Source organism: Phalacrocorax aristotelis, chromosome 4 (genome assembly GCF_949628215.1).
Source record: "Phalacrocorax aristotelis chromosome 4, bGulAri2.1, whole genome shotgun sequence".
NCBI classification, from domain to species: Eukaryota; Metazoa; Chordata; class Aves; order Suliformes; family Phalacrocoracidae; genus Phalacrocorax; species Phalacrocorax aristotelis.
The window spans coordinates 9,479,114-9,494,088 of record NC_134279.1 but is presented as its reverse complement, the minus strand read 5'-3'; the positions used below and the strand labels follow the sequence as shown (position 1 = coordinate 9,494,088).

At 38.2% G+C, this 14,975-nt stretch overlaps 1 protein-coding gene and 1 long non-coding RNA gene across 3 annotated transcripts in view; one reads left to right on the top strand and one right to left on the bottom strand.

Moving 5' to 3' along the window:
• The window catches only part of LOC142056055 (uncharacterized), a 44,471-nt gene that overhangs the window by 11,061 nt on the left and 18,435 nt on the right, over window positions 1-14,975 (top strand). The window contains exons 4-5 of the long non-coding RNA XR_012660194.1: window positions 1,068-1,194; window positions 8,542-8,645. This is a non-coding gene — a long non-coding RNA (uncharacterized LOC142056055). The remainder of the gene's footprint in view (window positions 1-1,067; window positions 1,195-8,541; window positions 8,646-14,975) is intronic.
• The window catches only part of INTU (inturned planar cell polarity protein), a 57,167-nt gene continuing 45,517 nt past the window's right edge, over window positions 3,326-14,975 (bottom strand). For both annotated transcript variants that reach the window (XM_075090216.1, XM_075090215.1), the window contains exons 10-16: window positions 14,100-14,162; window positions 12,816-13,037; window positions 11,852-12,271; window positions 11,210-11,307; window positions 10,246-10,435; window positions 6,176-6,330; window positions 3,326-4,253 (exon numbers count right to left, since the gene is read on the bottom strand). In XM_075090216.1, the coding sequence (XP_074946317.1) occupies window positions 4,142-4,253; window positions 6,176-6,330; window positions 10,246-10,435; window positions 11,210-11,307; window positions 11,852-12,271; window positions 12,816-13,037; window positions 14,100-14,162 (1,260 nt within the window). In that variant the 3' untranslated portion in view covers window positions 3,326-4,141. The remainder of the gene's footprint in view (window positions 4,254-6,175; window positions 6,331-10,245; window positions 10,436-11,209; window positions 11,308-11,851; window positions 12,272-12,815; window positions 13,038-14,099; window positions 14,163-14,975) is intronic.

Below are 14,975 nucleotides of genomic sequence, written 5' to 3'. Positions count from 1 at the left end.
ATATAATTACAAGAAAGATTGCTTTGGACGCCCAGATAAATGCGTAAGAAGCTAATGGAGCTGAGAAGGTAATGCAGGAGCAAATCTTATGTAGATTATGAGAAAAAAAAAAGTCTCTGAGGATGTTCACAGACACTGGACTGGTAGACCACGTTAGACTTTACTACATGATGACAACAAAGTGACCTCTAATGCGTAGCCATACTCTTCATCTGGACTTCTTAATGTTCCTGTGTCACCGTGGGTGAAGGCAAAGACTCCTTGAAGACAAAAAACCCCTCAAAGCTGGGTTTTCATGTCTTACTTTGATCATGCTTTCCTATACATTAACATGAGGATGCCAAGTAAATGCTGCTTTTGTGAAACTATGACAAGGAAAATGTTAAGGGGTATTTTACGCTGTCCACAAATACCAACGAGCATGACTTTGCTACTACCAAATCAACCAAAAATCCCTGTGGGGTTGTACCCAGCAGTAACCCCCTCCTCACCACCTCCTCCGCCAGTCTCTGTACTCCTCTGAACACCCATGGCCCACGATGGATGCTCCATCGCTGTCACTTCAGAGATATTTCTAAAAGCTTTTGTTTTTACAAGGCTTTTGAGAGAGAGGGTAGGGTGCGGGGACCGGGGAGCAGCCCCAGGTCCCTACCTCGCTCCCTGGGAAAACGCATGAAGCAGTCCACTGTGCCCTTGTACTGCTGGTCTGCCCGGATCTGCCTGGATGAAGCCGGCACCTGCAGCAACAGCCTCATCCACTCAACGGGTGCCGCTGCCATCTTGGAGCTGGCGGCCGCCATGCCACTGGCCAGCAGGTCCTTCCCAAAGGATATGGAGTTGCAGAGGTCCTTGCCCTGTGGGGCCTCTGTGGTGCACCGCCCCACCCCAGCTGCCCACCCACCGTTTCCTCTTCTTCCCAAAAAGCCCACAGCCGGCAGGCACCTGACTGGCTTCTTTTTGCTCAAAAGTTAAAAGCTGATGGTCTCAGGGTATCCAGGAGCTGAGCTGCCTCCGTCCTCCACCCAGAAACTGTGCCTTTTACTTCTGCTATATGGTTTCCTTTCTAGGAGGGCCTCCCTCCCTGAGCTGCAGGCAGCAAGCCTTCTAGAGACCTCAGGAACCTTCCAGAAGCTTCTGTCAGCTGTGAGAACTGCCCCTCTCTCCCAGCCAGGAACTAGAGAATAAAAAAACCAGGTAACAAAGGGTAGTTGTTGATCATATTGAATTATGACTTAATAAACATTATATACATATAATACAAATAAACATTATATAAACAAGTACATTAATTTTAGTCATGTGACTTATACCAATTCCACTGCAGGTCAGAAGTACCAACTCCTTCTAGATTGCTGATAGCATTTTTATTTTTAATTGCTTTACCTCCCCTCTATCTCCTGACTTTATGACTAACGAAGGCATGAAACACCAAATTTGTTCAGTCAAAATGTTTTTAACTGTTCATGTTTTCAAATGCTTTGCATCCCTTGAAATCAGTAATTTTAACCCTGGTGCTCCACTGATTTGTTGTATACCACATTGCTTTGCAAATAATTTTTATAAGTAACAATTTAAAGGCAAAAGAAATTTCTTTTCAGCCGTAGCACTACCATTTTAACTCCTTTAGTAGCTTCTCCCTATCTATTCCTTTTAACATTAACTCTATACAATGATTCACAGCTATAATTATCCTGAAAATTATAAAGCTACAAGATTTCTATCAAAAATACCTGATAAAATCCATTTTCTGTTGGAAATTAAATCACATCAGCCTTTGGGGCTCTTTTTAAACATACTTGTAAAAAAGCTGTGAAATACAGTCTCTGCTGAGTAGACTCACAAAGTCACCAATAAAAATCTCCTTAAGTGTTGTATCCACACGATTAATGCAAATTTTGCAACATTTATGTCGCTGAGCTACACTGCTTTGAGTCTAAAAGGTGTACTGTCCTCGGATGCCCTTAATTCTGTTTAAGGTGCAGTTTCTTGTGAAGAGGCATGCCCATCTAAACAGCTGATGGGCCCTGAAGGAGTCACACCTTCCGACAGTTCTTCTTTTCTCCACACACATCTATCCATTCGCACTCTTTCTTCTGCACTGACCCAGCTGTGTGTTTGGCCCAGCTGAGTCAACTGAATTTAACCCACTGGCAGCAGAGTAACCTGCGTCTGACAAAACACGAGGGTCTAGATAAAATTTAGCTGTCCTCTTTTTAAAGGACTCTTTAAAGCATTCAAAGATCTTCTTTTTTAGCATTCAAACCATACAGCCCAGCCTTTAAAAGATTGAAACAGGAGACAAACATCAGCAAAATTACCCTTTTCTATACAGATACGCACGTATATGCTCACATGTACAGGTTCTGTAAAAACTGTTAAACCTGCTAAAAGCAGTGCAGCAAAGACTGCTTGCTTTTCTGTGTTCCTTCTTCTATCTACAATGAAATCTAATATTCAAACTGCACATATTTTAGACTTTAAAAGGCGCTGTTCAGATGTCGTCCATACTATTACATATTTTTATTTTTCAAACAGAGTAAATCTCACATCACTTGATGTACAGATCTAAAGCACACTTCTGATACTACTCAGTTTTGTACGTCTCAGACTAAAATACTGTCCCCCATCTTCTAGGAACCATAAACTCTAGGGACAACTGATTAACAAAACCTGCCACCAAATGCTTAAACTTCAGGCCTAAGACTTCTACTGCTTGGAATTAAAGCAACTGTTGAGCGATTCAAGGCAAGCTGTGAATCACTCTGTGAGAGCGGGCAGTTATAAGCATTTGACTGACTATGTTAGAACTACTCTGAACAGTGTGATTTACTAGGGAAAACAGGATTGAAAGCTTTGATCATGAGAGCGTATGGAACTGAATTTACTTTCGTGGATACTTAAAACTTTTTGATCTGGTTGTTTAAAATGCAACTTTAGTCATGCATTTTATGAAGAGCACTCATGAAAAGCAAGTAGAAACAGCAGAAGGGAAAAAAAATGCACTGTTGACATGGAACATGATGAAATGCTTTGCAGATGATCAGATATAGGTGTGCTGGCTGTGGGTAAAAAGACATCACCCCCCACAATCTTGCATTTTTAACCTAAACTTTAGTTAAAAAAGCTTTAGGAACAGCTGGTCTGTAGATTACAAACATCTTAACAATTTCTATGAAAGCTGAATTTTGCAGAATTCTGATTTTGCAAACATCTTGCCTTCTCTTGCCTTATATGGATGTAACATAACTTTTTTTTCTAATATCCGGCTGTAAATTGTGGAAGAAGTAGCTAAACAAATATGGTTTAAATAAACAAAAGAGAAAATATGTTAAGTAAAAAAATAATAGAATAACGCTTTACTGGTCTTTGCCAAATATACATTTTTTATTATGGAATTATGAATATAATATAAAATTAGCTGAGTCCATGCATGTTTTAAAACCATACCCCCCTGCGCCCCATCTTCTTTTGTGCCTTCAAAATTGCATTTTAACAAATATAAGTATTATTTATAGTTAAAACTCATGAATTCAAGTAAAACATCAACCACACTATAGTACCGGAGTGTGCAGGAGAACATACTGGCAAAAGTGGTAAGGCATCAGTTTTGTGTGGCTAAGTGCCATGAATTGGCTAAAAGATTTCTTTCTGTTTTGATGAACACAACGTAACTGAAAACATTTATTTTTCACGCCCTTAGAGGTGCAAAATTTTAAGTAATTGGAAAACTTTTTATTCTTCCCTCCATCACCAATTGCCAGATATTCAGAGTACTTTGAGGCTTTCAGCTTATCATGATACATTGATTGATGTATCATGATACACTGAACAGCAGTGAATGTACAAATTATGTTATGTTTTCATATCATAAAGTTATGAACAGGATAAATAACTTGACAGTATATAAAGATAAGAACTTTGGTTCTCTGAAATCTTGTTAAGTATTCAATTGATGAGATCATTAGAACCATCACTGAAGTTTTACCTGTGTCATCACCACAAGGTAGATTTATTTTTGTAAAAGCATTTCCAAGATAACGCCATGGGTGGGCACCACTACTGAGTTAATTTCTCTTTATACGGAAGTACTTTAAAGAGATGACAACACCCCATGGGATGGCTGAACATTCAGGAGGCTCATCTACGTAGCTAAGCCGAAGGACAGTTTAAAGGCCAGTTCAACAGCAGCTTCTGTGACTGAGTCATGAAAACAGACATAACACTCCTGAGGTTTTGGATGTAGAATGAGTCTCCTGGGGAAAAAAAGAAAAGAAAGAAAAAAAATCATCATCGGCATTAGCTTTCTCTCCTCGACTGATATATGCTGGTTGTACTCTGAGGTTTCAGTAAGATGTTAAAAACAACTGCTGTATAAGACAGCTAGCAAATTCCTGCGGCTCTCCTGCATTATCTTCTTTCAGTATATTAGATGTGTAAATCAAGTTGTTCTCTGCTCAGTTTTCTCAAGGCTGCGTATGGAAAAAATTATTCAGGTTTTCAGGATCTATTTGTCTGGTACTGCTGTGTTTGCGGTAATCTGAGTTTCCAGGCTACAAGCTGTGATCAAGGACTTGGGAGCAAGCCCCAGTATTCACATATTTACTGATTTTTAAACTTTATACATCTGGGTAGGTACATTCCCACATGTCAACCTAATAAGCTCTTTTAGGGAAAGAGCTAAAATAGGAAAGCTGTTAATACCTGTGCATGACTGTGTAGCATTATAGCATAGCAATATAGCACTGTAAATACTAACAGACTGCCACCGATTTAACGCGTTGTTTGATAATGCAGAGACTGAAAAAATATTTTTTAAAAGGTACCAACAACAGCATAAACATTTTCAAATGTTTAATTTAAATATTTTTATTTTTCCAACTGCAAGGATAGCGACAAACTGTAGTCAGAGAATTTCTATGTTATTATTCCTGGCCAATATAATCACCTGTGGATGATGTTTCCTGTCATTGTATCAGAAAAAAGTTCTGATGCCATACTTAAAAATGTCTTTTGCTGTTTTCTGACTTTCCTGCTTGCACAATAGTTGAACTAGTTGGTAATTCTAACTTAATGAATTGATCAAGCATAATCATTTATCTTCCTTTCACCTCCTGCCTATACTGAATTTGTTTTTCATATGGTGAAAGCACAGCTTCCATTTAACTGGACATTTGCATTTTTCTTTCTGTTTATCTAGTAGGAATACCAAATACTAAAGATGAATGCAGAAAAGAAGGGAACATTCTCTTGACTGACTACGACTAGTATGACTGACTGCTTACTGCAGCTAAAATGCAGACAGCACAAAATAACAGTAGACGTAGGAAAGAATAACGTATGAGAAGCAGTGCCTACACAACAGGGCTTACTGGCCTGGACTTAAATAGTTACAACATCTGGTACGTTCTGAATTGTGAAGAAATGACACATACTGCTTCCTCATTACACCTATTTTATTTACTTCAAAAAAATGTATTATATTTAATATTTAATGCCTAGGGCAGTACGCTGTTCTGTCGTGCAAAGAATGCTTAGCTAGGTAGCAATAACTGTAGGCATCATTAAGAAAATGACTAAAAATACGTTTCACTAATAACACAAATCACAATCCATTAGCAATGATAACGGCAGAACTTTGACAGCAAATTGAGGAAAGAAAACTCCCATTCTAAAATAACTCAAATAGATTGGTAGGTTGCTCTTCCCAATGAAAAACAAACAAACCAACAACCAACCAGCCAGCCACTACAACTGTTCTCCCTCCTTTCTTGTATCACTCAGTCAGCACTACGGCTGGAGGCAGGAAAAGTGGGATTTACTTGCAAAGCAGGAAATGGAGAGGTCAGAAGGAGCGTGAGGAACACAAAGAAAGCACAGGGCATTAGGAGAATGATCGCAGCACACCTGCCTAGCACAGCGCAGCACTGCAAAGGGTGCCAGCTCTGTGGCGTTAACATGCCGGCGCCGTGCTCGCCTGCACTAACACACCTATGTTTTACAGCAGGTGGAACATCACACCGATGCGACTTCCCACATCCCAAATCAAAGCTATCTCCACCAGCCAGCTCAAGTACTTCTGTGATGTGCTGCAGTTAAATTTATTCTTAAAGAGTACAGTGGCATATTCGAAATGGAAAACTTTGGGAGAAATATATTTCTTTGTCTTTAAACTCACCCCACAACCCAGTAATTCATTGTTGGTGGTGGTTTCTTCTGATCAGTCCAGTTATCAGGAGAGCACTCGAACAAAACTCCGTGTTCCCTTACCAGATCTAGGTCCTCAGCTGCCTTACTAAATTCTGACATCCCACTGCCTGCTTCTTCCTTTTTCTGTAAAACAATTGGTGAAGTGTTAGCTCAGAATGAACTATTTTTACATAAACACTAGCAAATATAACTAATGTGATTTCTTCAGGAATCTGTGATGAATGATGCGGCTGTCAAAAAGCCAGAGTTGCAGATATAGATACAGCTATAGCTGTAGCAATCTATCTTGCTGTCTGTATAGCAAGATGTAACTAACTTGCTTACATGATTCTTTTCACCACAGTTTTGTTTCTTTGGCATCAATGGGCTTCTCCATTGTTATACAAGTTGGAGGTAGACACATGCTCCTTTTCTTTTTTCCTTCTAGCTGACCACTATTTCTCTAATGAGACATCTGAGGTAATATAGTTTCTTTAAAAAAGTGTGTTCCAACAGCTAAAGCTCTCATCTTTCTTCCTCTGTGTGCCTCCCTAATTAAGAAATGTGATAGTAAGTCTATTGAATAAACTTGGCCTGGCAAGAACAACTTCTTGTAAGCACAGTTGAAGCATTTTGCTCAGAGTGTTTTCTTGCTCTTACTCAGTATGAGTGCATGAGGTGTATAGAAAATAAAGACATTATCCTGTTTTGTTGAGTTTTTAGGGCGGTGTGTTATACAGAGCTTTTGAATAAACCTTGCAAAAGCTCCAGTTGTTTCTACCTGAACTCCTGGTACCTGTCTGGTGAGGATCAAACTGCATGCGCAAAAACTACTCTTTGCTCTGCCTTGGTGCTCAACGGTCGTGTGAGTCCATTAAAGCCATGGTACCTTTCACCAGAAATGTGAGGCGAAATAGACCAGAATGGATATGGAGATAAACACAGGAGGAATTTTGAAAGGGTTTGTCACTAGTTTCACTCTTCTCCCACTGAAGTCAAATAAAGTTTTGAAGCCTTTTGTAAATGTCTATGTAATAACGAAAAAACAAGCTTTAAATCTTTCTTTGCTTTTTGAAGCATGCGAAGTGAGATGCGATTATGGAAACGGGAGCGGAAATCCCTTTGAAACAAATTATCTCAAGAGAGTTGCTAAGCCAGGGCATCTCTGGATCTGCCAATGAAACTTCTGTTCCCATCAGTTGCTTCAAAGCTGAACAAAAAGGTTTTCTTGAAAACAAAACCAAACCTCAAGGAACTTCTGTCTGCCCTATGCAAAAGCAGAAACCACATCTTTCAATCTGCCTACAATATTGAAGATGGGGGGCTGAAGATCTAGAAGAGAAAGGATAATCACAATGTCACAACTATCTTAATGTCTCAAAAATGGTAAAAGAAAAAGTGAAATGCGCCTTAGTAGGTGAGAAACAAAATGGCTAATATTTGCCTGAGAAAATGCATTTTCAATTTCCCTAAACATGCTTCAGATTAAATTGATAAAGCACATTCTAAACTACTAGTAGTTCATAGAGTAGAAGAGATTTCACAATAGATGACTTTACCCTTCCTGTATCTTTCCTCAGTGCATAAAATTGTTTCAAACCTTATTCTTGCTAATACTGGTACTGAAAAAGACTTAAGGAGTATGTTAGTACTCAGTCTAATGATCTTCCCTACCAAAAAACCGGGGTTGTTATCATGCAATTTCCAAGCTGACATTTGTCTGTATTTTAGCACATCTTACACTACGCCATCCATACTGAAAATACTCAAGAAAGGTTATGTATTAAGAGGGGATATTTGATGGAATGATGAGGGTCTGTACTTTCATACGCATTTAAATAAAATCAGAAGGAAAGAAGTTTTAGAGTAAGAAAATACTAAGATGATGGTGAAGAAAATGAGACCAGGGCTGCTTATTACATACAGTGAAACATATATATTAGGGTGTAAGACTACAGAGCTTATTTTTGCTCAATTTAAAATTGATTCAAAATTTCTGTGCACATTTAGCAGTTGTGAATTTTCAGTTCTCAAAAAGTGAGGCAAAATTCATTATTCATCAGTTTACAATAATTTTGCATTATTGGTGCAATTCTCTGAATTCTAAACTATAACAATATTTAGCTGATGTCAAACAACAAGCCGTATAATAGAACATTTCTATATTTACCTTTTTTGTTGTGCACTATGAACAAAGAAAACTATTAATTCTTTCATGTTTTCCTCACACCATAATGCAACCTGCCAATTTCAGCATTAAGAGTTGGAGACAACAAGGAAAAAGCACCCCTAAATTTCTCTGAAAGAGAAGCTTTATTCTGCAGCACTTGTTCATCAATTATTTCTGATTTTCAGAGCAGAATGAACCCAGCTGCTGCCTACCGTACTCACGTCTGAAGAAGCCAAAAAAGCATGTGCTGAGGTAGCTGTGGCCAAAACAGAAGTTTTGACTTTCAAGCGTGAGTTTTCCACTTTCCATCAGCTACACTTAATGGTTGAATGGTTCCTGTATTGATTTTTTTTTTGTTTGAACTAGAAACTGTCTATTTAACAGTTGTCACCCAAGGCAATTTGATGATAAGAAATATTTGCGTATCCTCTGTGCTTGCTTTGGGTTTCTACATCTCCAATAGAAGCGCCCAAAATACATGACTCATTGCCAAAGTCCTGCTCAGCCAAACCCCAGTGTCACATGAAGCTGACAGAACAATCCACCAAATTAACCCATTTTTCTAATGCTTAAAAATTCCTAGATGATTTACAAGGCACATCTGTCTAACCAGAAGTGCCTTCTTTGGTAACTTCAAGAAAACAGTATGAAAAATTATACTGTTATTTGCACACTGCATTCATTCAATTTGTACTGTTATTTCCCACTTCTCATTTAACTCACTTAGATTGTCACTTTAGGATCTGAAAAATGCAACTGACAGACAGTATTCCATTTAGGTTTATAGTTAATTATTTCTCTTTTCCAAAAGGACTAAACAGGTCAAACAATCAGCAGAGATGAAACGTTATCGTAATTTGGTTCATGTCAATAAGTCAACTGTGCAATTAACAAACCAGACTTTTAGCAAAATAAAGTGTGCATTGAGCACAGAACGTCTGATCTGAATGGAGTATCTCATAAATTGGTTCTTATACCTATTGTTTAGATTTCTGCGTTACTACCACCATCTTACTCCAGATGGGTCATCTGGAGTGAACAGAAGTTTTTAATCAAACACAAGGCAGTACCGTTGCTGACATTCAATCTGTCCATTTTTAAGTGTAATCTAAATACCAAATACCCACATAAAGCTCTGGCAGCTGGGATCAGGCTTCAGCCCAAGTCTAGAGCAAGGCTTGAACTGGGATCTCTGTAAAGGGAAAAAGCCCTACCTATTCTGGCACCCCACCTAATCTAAAACCCAAGACAGCTGGCAGAGTAATTAAAAGGAATCGGTCATTATAGCCAGTTGTTTTTGAGACCGATATCCATGTGAACCAAAGATTGCAGACATCAGGGGATGACAAATGTATAAGCAATCTTGGGAAGCATAGAGACCATAGACGCTAAGAACAAACGACCCTCTCGCTGTCAGAGGCCCTCTTCAGGTCACTGTTCAGAAACACTGACAACGCAGGGAGGGGACACCGCACAGTCACTGCTCATATGAAACATTTTCTGTGAGAAAAGAGGGCCTAATTTTCCTTTAGCTGCCAATCTGAAATCCCCTCCCAGCATTAACATGGCTAAAACCTCCTCTTTTGCTACGTACGGTTCCTGAACCCAGCGTGTGAAACTTGCTGAGTCCTAATGTGAAAGAGAATAAGCAAACACTAGACCGGAGGCACGTAGTATTTATTTTGAGGGCATTTTTGGTGGGAGATCAAGCCATAATTGCATGCGTACTTGGTTGGATGGTCAGAGAAAGAACCTGCCCATAACAGTAAAAATACCAGGAGCTTTGAAAACAACCACACTAGTGAGCTGTTCAAATAATGAAGTGAAAACAGTCTTGAAATAGTGAGTTGAGAATGTAAATAGAGAAGCAGAATGCAAAGCTTCCATACTTCTTTCCTCATGGACTGCTGAAAAATGGAACGAATTGAAAGACAGCAACGATAGAAATTCTCAATTAACTGCGGGTGGATGGAGCCGCCGAGCCGTGCTACTTCTTTGTGAGTGGGAGTAATGAAGATTCCTTGCATCGTTTCCAAAGAGAGATAATGGAAGAGAGTATTCTCAGGACCAGACGTCAACCTTAAAAAAAAATAGAATTCATTTAATATTAAAAAAATTTTGAAAGCAATTTCAGTTAAACAACATATACTTTTCTTTCTTAAGACAGAATTGTTTTTCTGGTATAGAAATTTAAGACAGAATTGTTTTTCTGGTATGCTGAATAGAATACAAAAATGGATACACACGTTCAAAAAGTGCCGATTTCTACACCAAGGAAATCCTGCTAATTTGGACTGTTAATACTCAATTACAAAAAGAAAAAGAGAAAAAGCCAAACCCAAAACAAAACAAACCAAAAAACGATGCGACTAGTTAGGTATTGCACTTGTGTTCTCAAAAATTCTCACCTGAAAAAGAGAAATAAAAGCTTTGGGGGGGAGAAGGGAGTGGGGAAAGGAAGGCTTTCTTAGAGCTCAAACAAAACACCAGAGCAGACTGTGCTGTCACTATCAACAAGGGGGAACTGGGAAGATCGTGGCTTCTTTGTCCTTTTTACACCAAACTAGAGGTACCAGGGGGGCACAAGGTACGTGTGTGGTCCAAAAACTCTTTTATTTGAACTTCCAAGGTCACGCATAGGTGGGCCGTGCATATGTTCTGCTGACATACCCTTGAGAAACAGTCATCTTTTCTAACCAAGCTCTCCATTTAAGAGCTTCACTTTTGAGAACCCTTGCATAGCAAAGGTTTGGTTAGAATGAAATGCAGGAACTTTTGTGATCTGTGCATATTCAAAAAACAATCCTAGTATGGCCTTAAAAATGAAATACTTAATAAAAAATAATTTCTTACTTGAGAGCATTAAGAAGTTCTGTATCTTTCTCAGAAAGGTTCTTTCTGAGGTTTCCTAAATGAAATGGATTTGGTAGGGTATGTTTTCTTCTAGTGGCCTGAAAAACATGCAGATAGATGAGCTAGCAGAGAAGACACAACTAACGGAAGAACAGAATCAAACCAACAAATCACCTACTTAGAAGAAAATAATGCAGCATTTTTTTAAAAGGCCCAAACAGTTGCATCAACTTACATAAATGTATTTTATAGACTATTTTAGACTAAAATAGGTTAGAAGCAGTTGTACAACTGTACAGCAATTTGTTCTGATAACTTTTGTTTACACTGTTGTTATTTTGGGGATATTCTCCAACTCTTTCTGCTGATTCCAATGCAGCTGTGCCCACTTTAGTCATGTGAAAAAGCCAAATACTTATAAGCAACAATAAAATTTAAAAAGTGATGGCTCTGAGGCTGACCCAAAGCTTCCCAAGGCAACAGAAATATTTTCTACTGAATTCAGGAGCTCTTAGATTTATTCTTTTATAGTAGGCTTTTTAAAAAAAAAGAAAAAGGTACTTGAGTGAGTTTTTAGAAGAACTGCCACCTCCCCCAAGCCCACCAGAACCTTAACAATTCTCTTTGTCTTTGTTCTCAGACCTGATCCACTACAGATTGTGGATTACTGCTTTCATCTTCCGCAGGACCTTCACCGTGGTCAGGTCCTCCATCGTTTCTCGTAGGGCTCGGCTTACGTGTCATTAAGGAAGAGTCACCAAACAGGGTCCTTTTGCTTGCTGGAGCGGTTACTGATTTGGAAGTATTTTGTAGCTTACTTAGGATAGGCGAGGTGGTCAAGCTCTCCAGTTTGTCGCGTGTTGCAGGAAGGAACCAGTCAGCACAAGATAAAGGCGGAATGGAAGGAGAATCTAGCCTTTCCTCTATGCTGGCATCTATTCCTTCCAGTTGAAGTATGGTGGCCTTCACCTGATCGACATATATACAGTCCGGTCCTGGGTTCCCAATAGCTTTTGATGCACAGCCTCCTGCCTCCAGCAGGACACACAGCATGAAGTGTCTCTGTAAACATGGAGGTAGCAACATCAGCCTTTGGTTTCATACACGGTATGTGCTGTATCGTATTCATATCTCATCAGATACTTGGGCAAAATACAGCACTGTATTCAACAATCCCTCCTCATCTCCAGAGGAGTTATTTTTTCCTGATCAAATAATGTCCGAGGAGATCTGTTATCATGTTATTTAAGTTAATCCAGCTGTCATTTACATACCTAGTTGTTTGCTTTTAAAAAAGTCCACATTGAAAAAAACCCCACATTTCTGAAATGAGTTGTCTGAAAATACAAGGGCATGAAAGTAAAAATACCTTCAACTGAGTGAAAAGGCATAAAAATAATGCAAATTTACACTTAAACTCGCAAGCTTTACAAATGTATAAATAATGCTACTCTCTGAGAAATTCTATCCCATGAAACAGCTAGAATATGAATAGTTTGTAAAATGACTAAATAAAATGCATGGAAAGTTTTGATCTTAACAACAGACAACACACAAGAGCAAAACAGAGCATCAGAGAAAGGGTGTGCTGGAAATGTTAACTTACCAAGCCAACTATCAGTAAAAAGTATCTTGCTTCAGGTTCCCTGTATCCTGTAGAACTTGTAACTTCACATGGCTGGATATGATGATGTGGAAATACCTCCCGCCATATCACTAACTGACCAATCCTCTGCTCTGCTGCCAAGGGTAACAGACAATAGTGCCGACAATATAAACCTATATCAATAAGATCTTCCTTTGGCAAGTGATTACCAATCAAGTAACCCTTAATTAAACACAGAAAAGGAAGTGCATTAAGTAAGAAATACAACACCACTGCTTATCACCTAAGAGTACTTTTCATATAGAGATATCCATGCTCCACATGCATTGAGACTGTAAGCTTTCTGGCCAGAGGCTGTCTTTCTGGTATACAGCAGTATACCAGAGAACACCGAGCTTTTGCACCACATCTGAAGAACCAAAATATTGAAATATAAACAAATAAAACATCAGCGTATATGCAAGTTATAAAAGGTGAGCTGGGACATGCATTAAGTGCTTGCAGAAGAGCTACAGAGCTAAGGTGCTTTAATTCTCATTTCCTGCCTACCAAAAATACTGAGCTTTCGCTGGAATTAATAACATTTGCAAAGAAGATACCTAGCACAACAGTGTTTCTAGCACTAAAGGGCATTACCGTTAAAGGACTGTCATGGCAGATACTTGTAGTTCCGTTTGGGCTAACAGTTTAGTCTCATAATGCTACCAGCATAAAAAAAAAATTGCATTTTAAAATCCTTAAAATGTAAGTTTCCTTACAGCAAAGGCTGTTACCTTCCTTTCTTTATACTGTGGAATACACTGTCTACATTTAATAAAGATAAATAAATTTACAAATGAGGCCAAAGTGAAAAAGCTGTCATTCCAATTTCTCAAGTTTTTGATTTAAAGGCAGATTAAAGATAGGTCACCTGTTTTCTTTATTAAAAAAAGGCAAAGAACAAGAAAATTCCTGTTAGAATATCATATGGTCTCACTTGAATTGACTCTTAGTACTTTCTTGTTACTGTATCTCTTCAATCCCCGGATCATGCGTAGCAAAATGCCCGTAAGACAATTTGAAACAAGTGTTTTGTTCTTACTGATCGTAGAGCACATTTCACCTCCTGTCATCAATTTTTTTCTACTATGGTGTTTGAGTTTTAGGTCTGTTACTAGAAATACATGTTTAAAGCAATCATATATTTTTTTTGTATTTGTGAGGTTCTGAAGAAAGCTACTCCATGACTGGGTTAGATTTCCAGATGCATTTTCCTAATCTTTAGGCCTTAATCACTAATACTACCTTGTAGAAGAGACAAGAGCCCATTATAACATATAGTCTTCTCATGTCGTAAAAATCTTCAGACTGTGGAAAAAGAAGCATGGTATAATTTTTAATTCGGAATTTTTATTTTATTGACCAAATGCAAGTGAAGTAATTCTAGTCAATTGCAATCGATATCTCTTGATACTTTCATTTTTGACCATTTCTTGTTATCAGTACAGCAATTAATACTGAACAGTTAAGTAAAATACCAAGTTTTTACCCTCCATTATTGACTTTTGTGTCACTGTGATTTTCTCTAACCATTTTCAATGAGATAACAGAATTCCTACTTAGTTTTTACCTGTCCATAACTGTTTTTGTCAGGACATGCTAATTCCCAGAGTTCTTAACAGCAAAGTAGCTGAAGCATAACTCTTGACACCAGAGGCCCTCCTAGAGTAAAACTTCCAAGTCAAAGCATTTTCCCAGTATTTGACATTTTATCCAAAATATACCCATTCATTGATCTAATTTAGACACTCTCAGATTAGTAACACTACCTTTAGTTGGATATAGTGTATTTCAAACAAAGTGGGTGCAATCAATTTCTGTGCAATAAACTACAACTTACAAACACTGCCTTCTGTAAATAATCATCCAGGCTGTTTAGTACAGGGATACCTTTTTTATTCATTTGCGAGATGGACTGTATGTCTGCCTGCCTTGTATTCTAGGTTTTAAGAATCGTTAAGTACCTTTTGTAATTAAGGATATGTATGTCCCAAGTTGTTATGCTAAATATGTGATCAAATGAGTTATTGTTATGCTCAGTTATACCTATAAAGAAAATAATTTAAAAATAACTGTTCTGGAACATGAGTTCAAAGAAAGCTCTTTCATTAGAAAGTAAAA